The 17342-nt window shown below is 31.9% G+C and overlaps 2 protein-coding genes across 4 annotated transcripts; one reads left to right on the top strand and one right to left on the bottom strand.

Moving 5' to 3' along the window:
- The first annotated feature begins 7638 nt into the window (after window positions 1–7638).
- Window positions 7639–8900, top strand: LOC137808014 (uncharacterized). The gene is made up of 2 exons (XM_068608902.1): window positions 7639–7880; window positions 7978–8900. Exons 1-2 carry the CDS (start codon window positions 7680–7682, stop codon window positions 8569–8571), a joined length of 795 nt encoding a protein of 264 aa, XP_068465003.1. The 5' UTR covers window positions 7639–7679; the 3' UTR covers window positions 8572–8900.
- Window positions 8901–10190: 1290 nt separating this feature from the next.
- On the bottom strand, window positions 10191–12924 carry LOC137808015 (uncharacterized). Of its 3 annotated transcripts, none has more exons than XR_011080636.1 (8): window positions 12541–12921; window positions 12401–12460; window positions 12223–12305; window positions 11983–12047; window positions 11854–11887; window positions 10782–10890; window positions 10506–10631; window positions 10191–10395 (listed from the first exon to the last, which is right to left on the bottom strand). XR_011080636.1 is itself a non-coding variant. In XM_068608903.1 (8 exons), exons 1-7 carry the CDS (start codon window positions 12806–12808, stop codon window positions 10541–10543), a joined length of 672 nt encoding a protein of 223 aa, XP_068465004.1. In that variant the 5' UTR covers window positions 12809–12924; the 3' UTR covers window positions 10191–10395; window positions 10506–10540. The 3 variants fall into 3 exon arrangements, 1 of the variants encoding a protein (XP_068465004.1); XR_011080635.1 differs by having other exon boundaries at window positions 10506–10704; window positions 10756–10890; XM_068608903.1 differs by having other exon boundaries at window positions 10782–10852; window positions 12541–12924.
- Between the last annotated feature and the right edge of the window lie 4418 nt (window positions 12925–17342).

Genomic DNA, 17342 nt, shown 5'->3' on the forward strand with positions numbered 1-17342 from the left:
TAGTTTTAGAGTTAGTGTCGTGAAGTTATTAAGATTTATATAAGGATTGAATCATCTTGGTATATATTTAATTTATTATTTATTGTTGATAAAAAAAAACTTTAATCATAATTTATAAAAAAGATAAAATAAAATTAAGTATTTGTCTGATCCTCTTTAATTTGTTGATTATTGTCACTGATTTCATTAATAATCAAATTGAATGGTTTAATAACCAAAGTCCTAATCAATTTATACTAATGTTTCTTTTTTATTACAGAAGATACATATAATTAAAATCAAGTATATATCTTATTGTTTTTATTCTGCGGTATCATTGGGTTTAACAGACTACGTAAATTGCTGTAAATTTTTTAATATGGGTTCAATATTTACATATAAAAAAACAATTATACACTAATATTTGTATTAGAGTTAAATTTTACCAAAAATGTATTAACATTAGTTTAATCTTGGTTAGTATAATTTTTTGTTTAACATAAATATCGATATACAAAATTGTTGATATATATCTCTATTGTAAGTATTATGTAATATTGATAAATGCGACTTAAGAAAAGAAAATGACCTGTGTTATAAGAGAGATTAGATTTGCATGGAAGAATATTCAAATATAGGAAGGAAGACATTAGTAATAAAGATTATGTTTGGATATTATTAATAACAATTTAATTGTAATTGGATTTAGCACCCTTGTGCCTTTTTTATCAATATATTTTGTCTTTTCTAAAAAAAAACTTTATCTATAGTTTCAAATAGTTTTCTTAGTAAGAAAAGATAATATGTATTATCTATACATTGCTTCTGATAGAAGTATGTATTTTTCTTCCTTTTGAATTTAATTTTCATGAGAAAATCTCTTTCCTCTTTTATGTGGTTTAAGTCATCTATTCATCTTCCTTAAATTTATTTTTGTTTTCATTTTTTAAATTTGTTTTGAACTACGAAATTATAATTAATGTGAAGAAATGGAGTGCATAAATAATAATAAATATAATGTTATTTATATAACAATAATTATTTTTAATTAGAGAATTAATGAATACAACAACGAAGTGGCTACCTATAATATCTCACTTAAAAGCATTTCTGTTGCTTTATACTTTAATTTCACATTGAGTTCTTTTAATGTGAAATGAATAACACCACGTAAGAAATAAACATTGAGTCACAATCTAGAAAAAATAGAAGATTCTATTCCTTTAATCACGCGGTACCGTCCATAATTTTTTTTATTTTATTTTGACATTGTCATATATCTGGATTCAGTTGAAGGAATGAACTTAAAATAAAATAAAATGAAAACATACATCTAAAATATCACCACTTAATCACGTCTTATCATAAATACTTTTAAGATATGTTCAAAAAGTGTTTTTTCAAATCAGCGTTTGTCTCGTATCAATATTTTTTATTCATTGATGTCTAAATTCGGGGAGAAAAAAGTTATTTTGAAACTAGTTTTTAATATTAATTATATTAAGAAAATTTTAATTTAAAAACGTGGAAAATTAATTTAAACTTAACTCATTTCTTACTTATATAAGTTTATAAAATGAGAATTATATACTTTAAATTAATTTTATCTTTAATATGTAAGATTTTCAACAGATTTCCATGTTAAGAGATAAATATCATTTTGGTAATATGACGATTAGACTGTCCATTAATATATGATAAATGATATAACAACTTGTATATCATATTAAAAAATAAATTTAAATATAATTTATTATTGTAAAACTGAGTTATTGAAAATTATCCTTAATATATAAATTGGTTTTTTTTATTCAATATAATAAACATTTTTATACTTAATCACTTACCTTAAGTTATTACATTATCCAACTTTCTTCGAATGTTCAAGCTGATAAATAAGACTCGTCTGCTTTCGTGGAATTGAACAATTCAATCTAAGACCGTCCAATGATTTAGCTTTTCCATTCCATGCCTTAGGATTGGTTCTGTGCTTATTTCCTTCTACAGCACTTCCTTCATTCTTATGTTTGTTTTTCTCATTAATAGTGTGTTTTAGGAAAACTTAGAGATTTCATTTTCACTTTTTTTTTAATGTAAAATACGTTGTTTATAAAATAAGTTCAATGTTTGCAGTTGAAATTTAGAAGAAGAAAAAATAAAACAATGATATATATTTTTTTTAATTCATGTTATTTTTTGATATTTTTTCCTTTTATATATAAAAGCGGGACAAAACAAAACTAATTATCCAAAAATCTTTTTCAGCAAACTTATATAAATAAAAATGATTATAATTAATTACAACAGTAATAATTAATTATATAGTGGTTTCAAACATGCTAAAAATTGTCAAGGGTTCTGAAATTGTTTAGTTAGTTTAATTTTAGAAAGTGTGTATCGTTTGTCGTTGCTCATTTAAAAGGGGACAAACAAAAACAAGATCCAAATTAACAAAATTATTAAAAGTTTCAATTATCTTAATCTGGTGGACATGTGAATGAAAGAAATTGGGACCCAAGTGAAAGGAACTTTTTTGTCTTTATTTTTTCCTGTTTCTTCAACTAAACAAACGATACTTTGTTTTAAAAATTGACTAGACCTAACTTATTCTCAAAATTTCGTTAAAAAAGAAAAAAAAAGGAATATTTTGACTATATTCTTAATTAACTCAATATATTTTATTTCTTCAATTTTGAAACAGAAGGAGGGAGGAAAAGTTATGCTTTAACAGTATTATTATTGTATAATTCAAGTTTTGTATGAAAAAGAATAAAAGATATCTTAACACAGGTCAGTAACCATAACTAACATGAAATATGAATTCCTTTTGGCAACTCTTTTTGATAAAAAAATATCTTCATATCATTTTTTTAAAAAACATAACTATTTTTCATAAGTTAAAATTAAATATATATTAGTCTGTAAAAAAAATTATGTATATATTTTTTTAATTTTTTACTTTCAAAAAAATAGTTTTACTTTATAGAAAAAATGTCTTTGTTTCTTATCTTTCTCTTTTGTTATGATTTTTTTTACGGAATAATGTGTCCAAAGACCTTTTTTAAGGGTATAACTATTTTTACTTCGTTTTCATAAATTTAGAAAGCAATTTTGGGTTATGTGCTTAAACTTCTCTAAAATATATTTTCAAGGAAAAAGAAAATAAAAATAAAATAATTTTTTTATAAGTTAAAATAAATTTATTTATAAATTAATTTTTTTTTAAAGTTAATATATTTTTTTATAAATTAATTTGTGTATACGATAATTTCACTTTATAATAAAATTATTTTTGTTTTGATTTATTTTTTTCTCATAAAAGGTTTATGGAAATTTCTTTTAAAAAGGAACCATCAAGCCAAAATTAATTAATGATCCTTGCATGTTAGCGAAAAATAAATAAATATGAGAGAAAACATAGTAATAATATAGTTTTTATTTGATTAAATAAATAAAAACTTAACTTAAAACAAAAAAAATTCAAAGTGTTGTATTTTATCTTTGATACTTTATTTAATAAATTTGATAAAAATATAGTAGAAATAGGGAAGATAACAAAATAGAAAAATGGTAAAACTTATCTTTGTTAACAATTTACTTGGATATTTTTTCATACCTTTTATTTATAATGTTAGTCTTTTACTAAAATATCATTAAATAAAAATCAATTTTAGAGACAAAAAATAATTGTTTGTTATATTGATTAAATTAGATATTAGTTTTGAGACTAAAAAAATTATTGGTATATAAATTAGTTTTTATTATTGATAAATAATTTATAAATTAGCATCTAATTATCTACCAAAGTTTTTAGCTGTTAATTATTTAAATTCTAAAATTGGTAGCTAAAATTTTGATAGCTAATTAGATATTAATTTAGAAATTATTTATCAATAATATAAACTAATTTAAATACCAATAATATTTTTAGCCTTTACAATAGTATCTAAATTAGTCAATATAAAAAATAATTATTTTTTGTCTCTAAAATTGATTTATATTTAATGATTTTCTATTTAATAATTTTTTTATAATGGTAAGACTGAATTTTCCACGATAACCTTTTAAACACGATCTATTTTGTTAGCATTCCAAGATAACTTTTTAAGCACAATCTATTTTGTTAGCATCAAAAAATTAAATCTACATATTTTTCTATATTTAAAAGATGAGGCGATTAAACTTATAATACGTTGTACAATTTAAAATCTATATAATATTATTGTACCATTTAAGGTCTAGATAATATTATTGCACAATTTAAGATGCATAACATTATGTGTATAAGACTTTGTGAACAAACAGGGTAAGTATAAGAAATTGAATTCAAGAAGATCCATTTCATATATGTGGGATGTGACTCTCATTTCATATTTTGCATAATCTTTGTGCATATTTCCTTTCCTCTCTGTGTTACCCTTTCAAATGATTACAATAACAAAATAAACATACATCTAGCCATGAATAACACTAGGTGTTCATATTTATATTTATGAATTATTTTCTTCAATAGATAAAAGTTTTAGTCATAAAGCCAAAAGTAACAAGTAAATACTCTCCTTAAACTTATTTTAACTATTGTCATCAAATAAGACATGCTCAAATGGATATTTATATTGAGGATAAATAATTTACACATGGTAGATCAAGTAAGGATACACTTTCTTATGCTTACAATGATACACATTTTCACATGCCTTTCATACCTCCACTTTGTGAATATCTACCTAATTCTCTTTTCTCACTAAAACATTTGATTAAGTGGTCCTAAAAATTGTTGGTGAAGACGTATTCATCCTAAGATTTTTTGGAGTGAAGAAGAACTTTTTCCTTAGCAATAAATTTATTTACATATCCCCTAATTTTTTAAAGACCTATAACTGACCTAACTGATACTATAAAAAAAAATTATTGTTGCACAATCCGATATCACAATAATGCTTGACATATAGAGAAAAATGACAATGTAGTTGATAATTTAGATAAGTAACTTCAAACCGTAGTTGAGAAAACATATAAAAAAGTAAAATAACAATCAAATAAGGAAAGAAAGAAAAAAGTGCGGTTCATGCGTAAAAGTTTGATTGATTAAATTAGAGGGAAATAACTTGAAAATTGAGAAGAATGAAAGATATGTGAGTGTGAATCAGCGAAGGAATATACTTTTATATACTAAATGGAGGTGGTGAATTGTTGGTGCTTATTATAAGTTTGGAGGGTCATAATCGGAAAGTGGGCCACCATACTTAAAAAATCGTGTTATGCTAACCCATTATTTAGATGGCCACAACAACAACATTGATTTGACTATCGTACGTGGTTAAGGTTTATTATAATTGAAACATGATATCGTATGGTTATAAATTTAAGATGTTAAAAAATTGTATATATGTGTGTACCCAAGTGGTCCAAATACAGTGGACATGGCAAATGAGCGATAAGATAAGAACCTAACTAGGTGACGTTAATTAACAGATGGAATGTGATTTGTTATGTTGTAGTTGGCATTGTGGAGTTACTGTGAGCGTAGCATCGAAGCTAAGTGTCATTTTTTTAAGAGAATGTTGGAAATTTTAAAAATTGAATCTGGCTTGTGAAGTATTCGAACATATCAGCACCTGGTCAGCATAGATAGATACCTTCAAGCCCCCTTCGACAAAATATATTCTTCTGTAACGTTTCTAACTCATTCTCCAATTCTCATTTTTCTAATCTATTCTTTCTCTCTTTTCTATCATATTCTTTATTCTTTTGTATTAAAACAAATCTACGATTTGCCAACTTACACTCTTGTTCCTGTCAGGGAAATGAGACATAAAGAACTATTGAAGTCTTCGTCTTCTTTCTTCGTTCGGGCAAGTTGCTAGGTGTTTGACTGTGATCTTTCTCGCCTTTGTGTCTCTCATTCGGCTCTCGGTCTTGGGTGAACACCGAATGAGAGGTACCTGTAGAAGGCACTCCGACCTCAAGTCAGTAAAACGGGTGATTGACACTCAGGTAGGTGCACAACAATAAATGACGTACCTTTCTCCTTGAAAATCGAGCTATTTATACTATTTTAATAGACTTACCTCATTGGACCTTATTAGTGGAATGGATCACGCATAGGATTGCATTACCTAATCTTTAATGATAGTTTAACTTCACTAACCTTAGATTAAGCGTTAATGACTATACGTGTTGGTCGGCTCGACCGCCCGTGGTGTCTCGACCGACTCGATCAGATAAATTGGAATATACCAACATGTGTCTCGATCATCTCGGACTGAGAGACTGAGACACGTCATCATCTCAGTTGACCAGATACAACTCCTTTTCTATATTAGTTATAATTAACCAACTCATTCTCATTTTTTTTACGCCGTGTATATTACGGAAAAACATTCTACACAAAAAAAATATTTATTAGCCCGCTGTGTCATGTTTTCTTTTTAATTATATTGTTCCATTAATTAATCAAAATGTCTGTGATGATAATAATTAAAGATTTACTCACAAAATACTCGTTGCGCATGAGATATTCTATTTTTTCAACGAAGAAAGCAAAATAGTAGCGTGAAGTATGTATTGTGAAGTCTTTGATGCTTGGGTTTGAAATATGTTAGTAAATAAAACTACGCACTTAATAAATCAGAATCATGAAACCTTTGATTAAGTAATTGTAAAATAGGTATTTTGTGCCGCCATATTATTATTTGGTTATTGGATTTTTTTTAAAGATTGTCTTCTTTTTCTTTTATTTTTTTTTTATCTTTTTGACTTTTAGGTATCTTTTGAATATCTCTCCTATTTATATTTTTTTTAGTTAGATTTAGTATAGTGTCATCAACATGAGTATGGCTTAAAAAATGACTGAATTACGTCTTAATCATGCTGGTTTAAAAAAAAAAGGACTGAATCACGTCTAAGACATGTTAGATGTTATGATGTTATTTTTAGTGGCGTTGGCCTATAAGGCTACGATAATTTGGTAACTCAAAGAGCCACTGGCCTAGGCAAGTAGGTAGCGGCCACCAGCCTAAGATTGAAACCAAGGGCCGAAAGAGCACTAAACATAACATGAGTATCTCCACTCAATCACTTCAGTTTATTTAGACCACTATAATGTATGCAAAATAATTTTCATTTACTCATAAACTGTCATACAGAATAAGTTTGTTCAATTTTACAATAATTATATTTACATTATAAAACAATTTTATGTATAATATAAACTTCTTTCTTCATCCACATTCTTCATTCTCTCCTGCGTGTTTTTCAAATATAATATTGAATAAGAAGTAAATATATATTAATAATTTTCCTAAAAAGTAACAGGAGGACACGCCATTACTATAAATGCATTTACATAATTAGCTAATAATAATAATAATGGGATAAAGATGAGTGGGATCATATTTTACCTTGATAAAAATTGAAATAGTTTGATATGCATGTAGTGAAATTAACATATGGTTGTGTGAATGCATAAAACATGAGTATCGGTTGACAAGATTGCAGTACACGAATATTTTTCTATATTTATCTACATTGATGGTTTAGGAATGTGGAACTAAAAATTCCCTTTGCACAGAACACGTAAGACATGACAGGGAAAGCATTGTAAATGGTGAGACAGAGAGAGAAGAAAAACACAGTGGTGAAACAGAACAGGAGTTATCCGAATCTAACAATACACACGTCAGATTGGCGCGTAATAAATGTCAACGGACCCCTTCCTTTCTTTCTCCATCTCTTTCTCACGCCACCAATATTCATATATATTAATCCCTCGTGACCCATTTTCTGCCATATTCAGTCATTCACAATCCCAGACAGAGACCCAAACCAATCGGAGCAAAATGAAACTAGTATGGTCTCCAGAGAAAGCATCTAAAGCATACATCGAGACAGTGAAATCAGTGAGCACACATGCACTTTGTGTTCGGTGTTTAGACTTTCTGCTGCAACCTAATTTCGTGTTCTATCCGTCCCTAACCGTTTATTTATTGTCTGCAGTGTCGAATTTTCCGGGAATCGGGGGTGGCGGAGCTGGTGTCGGCGATGGCGGCGGGGTGGAACGCGCAGCTGATCGTGGAGACGTGGTCGGAGGGGGGAAAGATAGCGACGAGCGTGGGGTTGGCCGTGGCGAGGGGGCACACGTGCGGGAGGCACGTGTGCGTGGTGCCGGACGAGAGGTCGAGATCGGAATACGCAGAGCGGATGGGGGAGGCGGGGATGTGGCCGGAGATCGTGGTGGGGGAGGCGGAGGAGGTGATGGAGGGGTTGGCGGGGATAGATTTTATGGTGGTGGATTCGAGGCGCTCCAACTTCTCGAGAGTGCTGAGGGTGGCTAAGCTAAGCAACAAAGGCGCAGTGCTGATATGCAAGAACGCGTGCCACTCCAGCCATAGTGGTATTGGTTCTGCGGGTTTTCGATGGCGGAGTGTGGTGGAGGAAGCGTCGCGTCGTGTTGTTCGTTCCGTGTTTCTTCCTGTGGGGAAGGGACTCGACATAGCACACGTGTCCGCCATTGGGAGTTCGGCTGCTACTAAGAAATGGATTAAACATGTTGACCAAGAGTCAGGGGAGATGCACGTTATTAGACGCTGAATTCGCCTCCCTCTCCTCACCCTAGTTTTGCCTCCAATTACCATTACGATACAAATTACCACAAAATACTTTTGCATACTCTTCTCTTTTCTCTCACTCTATCAAACTAGTATTCGATTTTGCTTTTTCTTTTCTAGATATACTTGTACATACAGCACCAAACTGTGTGTTTCATACACCCCATTTCTTTTATTTTATATTTCATTATGTAACACTCTGTTCTCATATTTGTAAATGCCCCCCTTTTCTAACCCAACTATTCTTTTTTTACAAATTCTCTTGTAAATATATCTGATACTTCATAAAAGACAAACATATTTTTAGTCTTATTCTTTTACTCTAATGTTGTAGGCTCCATGAGTTTTCTTTTCGATCAATTTATTTCTCAGTTTTTAAAAAACATGTAGATTTAATTTCTCATCTCTAATATGAAAGTATGAAAATATGATCTTTATCAACCTGTTCTATCAAAAAACATTCTTACTTAAGTTAAAATATTCAATGTGAGATCTTTAAATGGTGATATCAAGAATCTATTTTTAATTTTTCATGTCAAGTTCTCTATTGGCATAGTGGGTCTTTCCAAAATGTTATAGCAAAAAGTCTTTCACAATTATTAAACATGTGATTCATCATATGTGCGATGTGTAAAGAGATATGACCATACACAAGTCGAGTTGACAAAATGTCTATGAGTACATGGTCATAAGCGTAAGTAAAAAAACCACTATCAATCATATCAACAAAGTATGAAACGACTTACAATTAAATTAGAGAATTAGTATAGATATTTTGAGGGTGAACTCTTGTTATACAAAGTTGTTTTGGTTAGTAATTGATGAAGAATTAAAATTCAAAATCAGTTTTTCTTTGTGTATGTAACGATAAGACCTACTAGACTCTCCAAGCAAAAAGCCTTTTCGGCATAAGTGCACACCGGTTTCATTTTATAAGAAAATTTAACTTTTTTTGCAAAAGAAATTTCAAAATTATTCTTCTAGAAAGTGGCTTTTACCAGTTCAGAACTTCTGGAAGGGGGAGGATAACACCCAATCTATCTCCCTAATTATTTTCCCTCTCTGTTATTTACTTATTTTGTTCTTCATAATTTTTACTTTTACAATGTTGTTTTTTTTGTGCTACTGAAAGAGAGAATCCAATTTGCTATCAGATCAAGGCAATTGGGCCTAGCCCCTAAACGCATTTTAGCCACGACATCCCGAATCTTGTAGTTTATAGGACCACTATGAGTTATAGTTCAAAGAAACAAAAAATTTAAATGATATTTATCGTGTATTTGTTTCAGACCAATTGAGGGCAATGCATCCAATTTTTTGTAAATTGCCTATGTAATACAAATGGCACTGTTCTTCCACCCACTTCCATAAAATAAAAAAATCTGTCACGGAAATGTATCAAAACGAACCTACTAAGGAACCAACCTTCCAGCTACCTAAATGACAAAACTCGCTGCCGTAACGGAGGCATCATGTATGAACATGTTTTCAAGAGAAGCACGTTCCCAAGTTTGTTGACTTTCAATGTCTATAGATCCATCAGTCAGGACGCGTGCCAAAGGAGCACAAAAAGGACAAAAAGCTCACAGAAAACACTATAGATTCAATGAATATATGGTATTTCTATTTCAAATGATCGTATCCCTTCAAATCCTAGCTACATCACAATGTTGGCTAACTACCAGTAAGCAGTCACAGACCACTTTTAAGGCCTTTCCAATTGCTCCCCGAATTCATGGTTATATTTCAACCATAACCCAATGTGTGTATCCAATATGATAGTGTAAGAGGATTGTGCTTCTGCACCCTGCAGCCCAGAGATTAAGAAATGACATCAATTGAGAATATAGACTTAATGAAATTGACAATAGAATGTTTGATAAATGAGTATAAAGCAAACAATAGAGGTGAACTTACTAAATTGATACAACAGTCTCAAGATTCTGGTCATGCTAGTCCCAGCTATTTTTACTTCTCCTAAATGCTTTCTTATCTGAAAGCACCTTCTTGCTTTTAAGGCGTTTCTGTTCGCCTATAGCAGCCCTTCAAAATTGCAAATTTGATTATCAGCTGTCAGTTGCATGTCCTTCACCACCAAGTGATTATAGTGTAGTGGAAGCCACAAGAAAAATGGTACCCAAAATAAGAAATTAACGGAGGAATTAGAAAACATAGAAAGAGAAGGGCTATTACATCTTGGCAATTTTCTTTTTTTGCTCTTCTGAGGGAGGTGGCGGGACATAAGATGCTGCATCAATGATTTCCTATTTTTTGCCATTAAATATTCAGAAAAGCACAATTGCTAAGCTTTCAGGAACAAGAAAAGATGTGAATAGAATCAATCTCTGTTGTTTAAAAGGAGGGGGGACGGAGAGATTAGATAACTTAAGTCTAACATCCAAATAAGCACATCATATCAAAGATTACCCTAACCAGGAGGGATCCAGCATAATAATACTTATAAAGGGAGACGCTGGCCTTCATGTTCTCTCAAAATATTTTGTATACACTGCAATAGAACAGAGAAATTTTCCTTCCCATTCCATGTTCCCCCACTAGTCCTTATACTGGATTCAAACAACTATACCATGGACTAATGGAATACATGGTTTGCAGTACAATTTGGTACGTGGGACAAGACTTTTCTAGATATGTGGAACAGAGGGGTAAACCCATTTGATTTTCTATTTCAGTGGAAATGCAAGACATTAAATTCTACCATCCAAACACATACTACAATTAACAACATATGAAGCAAGATTTTTTTTGTGCTTGCACACAAGGTACATTATTTCAACAATGACTTCAAGTAATGTTGTGCATTTTGTTTGCACAATGCATCAGTCAGATCTTGTTTTGAAAAATTCATCCAATTATTTTTTATCTCCTTGGCGGCTAACTCCGTCGGATACAGATTGCAGAGCAACTCCCAAACACAGAAGCAGAGAAGCGTCACATATGCAAAAGCAGAGTACAGTCACTGTCCTATGTTCCACAAGGTCTTAATACTGGGATGCTATTCGCTACGATGGGTATTTTGGGTCAAAAGTGACCAGTTGGAATGAACGTTCCAAAATGTGGAAATGAAAATCAACAAAACTCAATACTGAAGGAAAAGACAGCCAATGAGTAGTAGAGAAGAAGAAGAAAAATAAGAAATTACAGTACAAATATACACTTTGACAATAACACCTGATGCTTGCTAACACATTCTTTGGAAAGTTTCAATAATAAAAAAATATATATCTAAACTTTCCTATGTTACCTGAAGCTTTGCCAAAGCATCCTCAATGTTACCCCTGAGAGAAAAAACAAAAATGGTAAAATAAGGCAACCAATCTTGCAATATACAACGGAAATAGGCAGCACATAGTAGAAAAGGGAAGAAACAAACTTCTGCGTTCTAGTTTTGGTTGAAGAAATCACCAGTTCCCCTTCCTTGTTAATACGGTTTTTCTCCTGCCCCGAACCAACAAAACTAAAGATTATTCAAAAAGACTAGGTAGATGATCATTCAAACCAAGAGTAGAACAACAATATTTAAGGCCAAAAAAGGTGACCAGACAAGATATTAATACACAACATTTAAGGCTTAGGCAAACAGTTTACGATAAAGTTTTGCCGCAGAAAATACCGTTTGCAAAATCTTGTCCCTAATCCTGTCACTTAACCAATGTGCATTTTTAACGTTGAAGCGCATGTCCACCTTGGTGTTCACTGTCCAATCAATAATCAGTGTAATGAGGCCCAGCATGGCACAAAGAGATATAATACAACAAAATAGGAACAAACAAACATACAAGGAACACAACCTTTATTGACATTCTGACCCCCAGGTCCTCCACTTCTAGCAAAGCTCACTGTAACATGATCTGAAACCAAAAAAGCAAAAGCTATTACCTTTCTTTCTCTTTGGTCATTTTGGTTTTAAATTGACAAAGGGATAAGGGACCTAAGGTGATTTTAGGAGGAGGGGTTTGGTCGGCGGAGAGAGCGCGGTGTTCGGCTTGTTGAAGAAGTTGGTTGACCTGCGAGAGCCGAGACGAAACTCTGTTGGCGCCGTCGGAGTCTGAGGAAGCGCATCGAATTGCAGGGCGCAACGAGCGTGGTAATTGAAGTGAGAAGTGCGAAGGAGGAGAAAGCCCGCGAAGATGAAGCGAAGAAGAGAGTTGCAACATCTCCTTCACTACCAATACCATTCTAGTAGTGCCTGTAGCCATAGATCAAACAACTATCAACTATCAACTAACAACTATAAACCACAACCTCAACCCTCCCCAGTTTTCTGTCTTTCTTTTTTCCAGATTGTGGTTGCTCTTGCTCTTCAAATTGCATTATGCTAAAGCCTTTTATTTTTTACCCTTTATATTTATTGTAAGTGAAAAAGATACCCTATATAAATGTCTTTATATTTATAAATTTTATAAATAAATATAATGATTATATAAAAAATAACGAGTTATTTGATTAAAGAATCTGAAAGTTAAAAACTATAAATAAATTATGAAAAAGAAAAATAATGATATTTACAAAACTGAAATGAAACATACAAAAATGTATATATGTCAAAACAATCTATCAGGTTTATTAATTATAGATTTATGGTTTATTTGGACAAGACAGTGAATTTGCAATGATTTAAGGAAAATATGTTAGAAAAGTAAGATTGCAAGTAATTAAAATCAATGTTTTTTTATACAAAGTAAAATTATAAACCATTATATTTTGTAAAATAAATTTGATTTATTATTTATTAGTACATTTTAGTTGTTTGTAAAACATTGTTTCTTCTAAGAATTTACTTAAAAAATGTGTAAAAAATTTTAAACATAAAAAATTGTTAAATTTTGTTTTTGTTTCAAATTAAAATTTTAATATTTATAATTGTAAACAAAATAATTAAAAAAAATAATATTCATAATTATAAAAAAGATCTGCAAATTTTTTTAAAATATGATAAAAGTTAATAAATTAAAGAGGAAACGTAACAAATTTAATTTAATTGATAACAATATAAAATTATAATTAAATATATCTTACTTATCTATATATATAAAAGAAGATTTTTCTTTATAATTTTTTTGCACGCAAATATTTTTTAATTATATCTAATTTAATATTTTTTATTTAATTAATATAATACAATATTTTGTTATTTCATATGAATTTTTTAATTTTTTTTAAATTAATGTTATGGGAGATTTTTTATATGTAAAGTAACTTCTTATTTTTATCTTATTTTCTTATTATAAAACAATGAGAGAAAAGCAACCTACTCTCATTCCTCCCACACCCAATCTTATTTATTAAATAAAATCACTTTTATATTCAATCAGCCTCTCCACTCAATTTTTAAATAATTATATTATTTGGTAAAACCATCATTTTAACGTAAACATCATCACACTCTCTGATCTCAAAATCATCAATAGAAGAAAAATGAAAAATTTGAAGAAGAAAAAAAACTCAAACCATAGAAGAAAGAAAAGGTTGATTTAAATTAATTATTTTTATTTTACATATTATTTTTATTTTTTAATTTCTGACTTATCCAAAATTATTTATATTAAATAGTAATTAATTTTGTGAAATGGTAGAAACTTAATAATTCATACTAAGTATATTAGTTTTAATGATAACATACATTTCATTAATAAAAAGAAGTGATAAAAAATTGTTTTGGGAAAAAAAATCATTAGAGTAATATAAAATTTGGAACTAAATGTTGTTTCAAATAATAATTTCCTTTTAATATCGTAAGTATGAGAATAACTTCATTATTTTATTTTATTTTGAAGAAATACAAGTATTGTTGGATTTCAGTTAAATGAAACACCAAACTTTTGAAAAATTGGGTAAAGCAGCTTCAAATCATGCCTTAAAACTAATGTATTATAAAATAGATATTAATATAAGACATAAACCAATTGAAGATAACATAAATTTCACAATTTAAAAAACCAAAATATAAAACTAAATAGCCTTAAACATAATAAACACAAATTTTAAATTTGCAAAAACTATTTTTAACTTTTCTTTATCTTGATTCTGAATGAGCTTGATGTTATGCATCTTCATTTCAGAGTTTATTTCTAGAAGAGGTGAACAAGTTTCCAACTTAATTATTTGTAATATCATAGTTTTATACCGGAAACAATTTATTCATTCTCATAAGTTTTAAAGTTTTTTTTGGTTAATGTCTTCATTTTTTGTCAACCTTAACTAAACATTTGTTACTTGATCAATTTGTAATATTATATTTCATTTAGGTATAAGTGTGTTCCTTAAATGGAGTGATCCAGCAAATTTTACTTTCACAGAACACAACATCCAAATTATCTATTTTCTACTCATTCAGAATGGATATCCGTGGACAAGTCATTCTAAAGACCACACTAATCTAAAGACAACCTAGCATCATCTAAGAATGTCTCTAATTAAAAATTATAAATAAATCATAACCATAACAAAACATTTAAACCACATATTATACCTGACAAAAAAATAAATCCACTATTACAAATAAATAAATCCACAAAAAAATTTGAAATGACCATAAATAAAATAATAAATTAATATTAAAATTTTGAATAGATTAATATTCCACTATTATAACATGTAATGAATTATAACTGAAGATGGTTTGGTAGCCACCAAGTATTCTAGGTCCTTCTTTAGGCTTAGTCCCAGTTACAGGTGGTCAATCTAGATTAATTCAAATCCAAATAAATGGATTGGATTTAAAATCCATATCCATTTTAATTAGATGAAATTTATTTGAAATTTTTTTAAATTCATTTAAAGTGAATTAAATCTAGATTAAATCTACTTTCTTAAATTTAAATTAAATTCGTTTTCTTAATTAGATTAAATTCACTTTGTCAAATACATTAAATCCATTTTGATATGGACACAAACTAACTAGACTCGAGCGAGCCTAATTCGACTCAACTTGGACGAGGATCGACGCGGACCAACTTGGCTCAACATCGGCCGGACCTGGATCACTCGACATTCTGAGCCCAGACAACTCGACATTGGCCCGAGCTCGAACGACTCGACATCGGCCCGAGCCCAAACGACCCAAAATCGGCTTGAGCCTAGACGACTCGACATCAGCCCAGGCTCGGACGACTCGACATCGGCCCATGCCCTCTCGGCTCGACATCGACCTGGGCCCAGACGACTAAACATCAGGTCCGAGCCCATACGACTCGACATCGGCCTAGGCCCGAACGACTCGACATCAGCCCGGGCCCGAACGACTCAACATCGACCCGAGTCCGAACAACTCGACATCGGCCCGGGCACGTACGAATCGACATCGGACCAAGCCAGTACAACTTGAGATCTGCCCGGACCCATAGGACTCGAGATCGGCCTGGGCCCGGATGACTTAACATTGGTCCGGGCCCGGACGACTTAACATTGGCCCGGGCCCGGACGACTCAACATTGGCTCAGGCCCGTACGAATTGACATTGACCCGACCCCGTACAACTCGAGATTGACCCGTGCCCGTACAACTCAAGATCGGCTCGGGCCTGTACGACTCGACATCGACCCCGACCCGTAGGACTTGGGATCGGTCTGGGCCCGTACAACTCGAGATTGGCCCCAGCCCGTACGACTCGACTTTGGCCCGGACCCGTACGACTTGAGATCGGCCTAGACCCGTACGACTAGACATCGGCCTGTGCCCGTACAACTCGACATCAGTCCGGACATGTACGAATCGACATTGGCCCGGGCCCATAGGACTTGAGATCGGCCCGGGCCCGTACGACTCGACATCGACCCAGCCCCGTACAACTCGAGATTGACCCGAGCTCGTACAACTCGAGATCGGCTCGGGCCTGTACGACTCGACATCGACCCGGGCATGTACGATTCGAGATTGGCCCAGGCCCGTACGACTCGACATCGGCTCGGGCCCGTACGATTCAACATCGGCCCGAGCCCGTACGATTCGACATCGGCCCAGGCCCGTACGACTCAACATCGACCCTGGCTTGCTCGGATCGATATCAGCCCGGGCCCGCTCGGCTCGATATCGGCTTGGGCCCGCTCTGCTAGACATCGGTCTGGGTCTGCTCGGCTCGACATCGACCTGAGCTTGCTGGACTCGTTATCGGCCCAGGCTTGCTCGACTCGACATCATCCCGGGCCCGCTCAACTCAATATCAACCCTAGCCCGCTCAACTCAAAATCGGCCTCGGCCCGGACGACTCGACATCGGTCTGGGCATGCTCTGCTCGACATCGGCTCGGGTCTGCTCGGCTCAACATCGGCGCAGACCCGCTCGGCTTGACATTGTCTTCGCTCAAGCTGGATCGGGCCAAGTCAAAATCCAACCCAAAATGCAATTTGGATAATCCAATAATGTATCCAATCTATATCTGATCCATATCCAATTAAATGGATTGGATTTAAAATCCAACAATATGAATTTGGATTTGAGATAAATCCATTTAAATGGATTAAAACTAATATGGATTTGGATCGGATTAAATTTTGTAATTTAGATTTTTTCCAACTTTCCTTTCCTTTGTGAACTTATTTTTTTAATACTTTATTCTTCATTCTAATCCAATTGTTTTTTATAATTTAATTCACTCCTTTTTTAACTCAACCTCTTTAAACCTTTTCCAAAAATTATATTTAATTTTATTAAATGATGAAATATGTTAAGAAGTTTATAAATCAATTAAATAATTATACATTTGATAGAAATACTTAAAATATTGATGAATAT

Source organism: Phaseolus vulgaris, chromosome 3 (assembly GCF_000499845.2).
Source record: "Phaseolus vulgaris cultivar G19833 chromosome 3, P. vulgaris v2.0, whole genome shotgun sequence".
Classification (NCBI taxonomy): Eukaryota; Viridiplantae; Streptophyta; class Magnoliopsida; order Fabales; family Fabaceae; genus Phaseolus; species Phaseolus vulgaris.

Excerpts from the sequence above, each read along its gene's own strand:
- LOC137808014 (XM_068608902.1), top strand. The coding sequence starts at position 7,680 with ATGTCAACGGACCCCTTCCTTTCTTTCTCCATCTCTTTCTCACGCCAC. Across the intron at positions 7,881-7,977 it reads ACATCGAGACAGTGAAATCA|TGTCGAATTTTCCGGGAATC; the intron begins GTGAGCACACAT and ends TATTGTCTGCAG.
- LOC137808015 (XM_068608903.1), bottom strand. The coding sequence starts at position 12,808 with ATGGCTACAGGCACTACTAGAATGGTATTGGTAGTGAAGGAGATGTTG. Across the intron at positions 12,461-12,540 it reads TCCTCCTAAAATCACCTTAG|ATCATGTTACAGTGAGCTTT; the intron begins GTCCCTTATCCC and ends TTTTGGTTTCAG. Across the intron at positions 11,888-11,982 it reads ACCAAAACTAGAACGCAGAA|GGGTAACATTGAGGATGCTT; the intron begins GTTTGTTTCTTC and ends TTTTTCTCTCAG.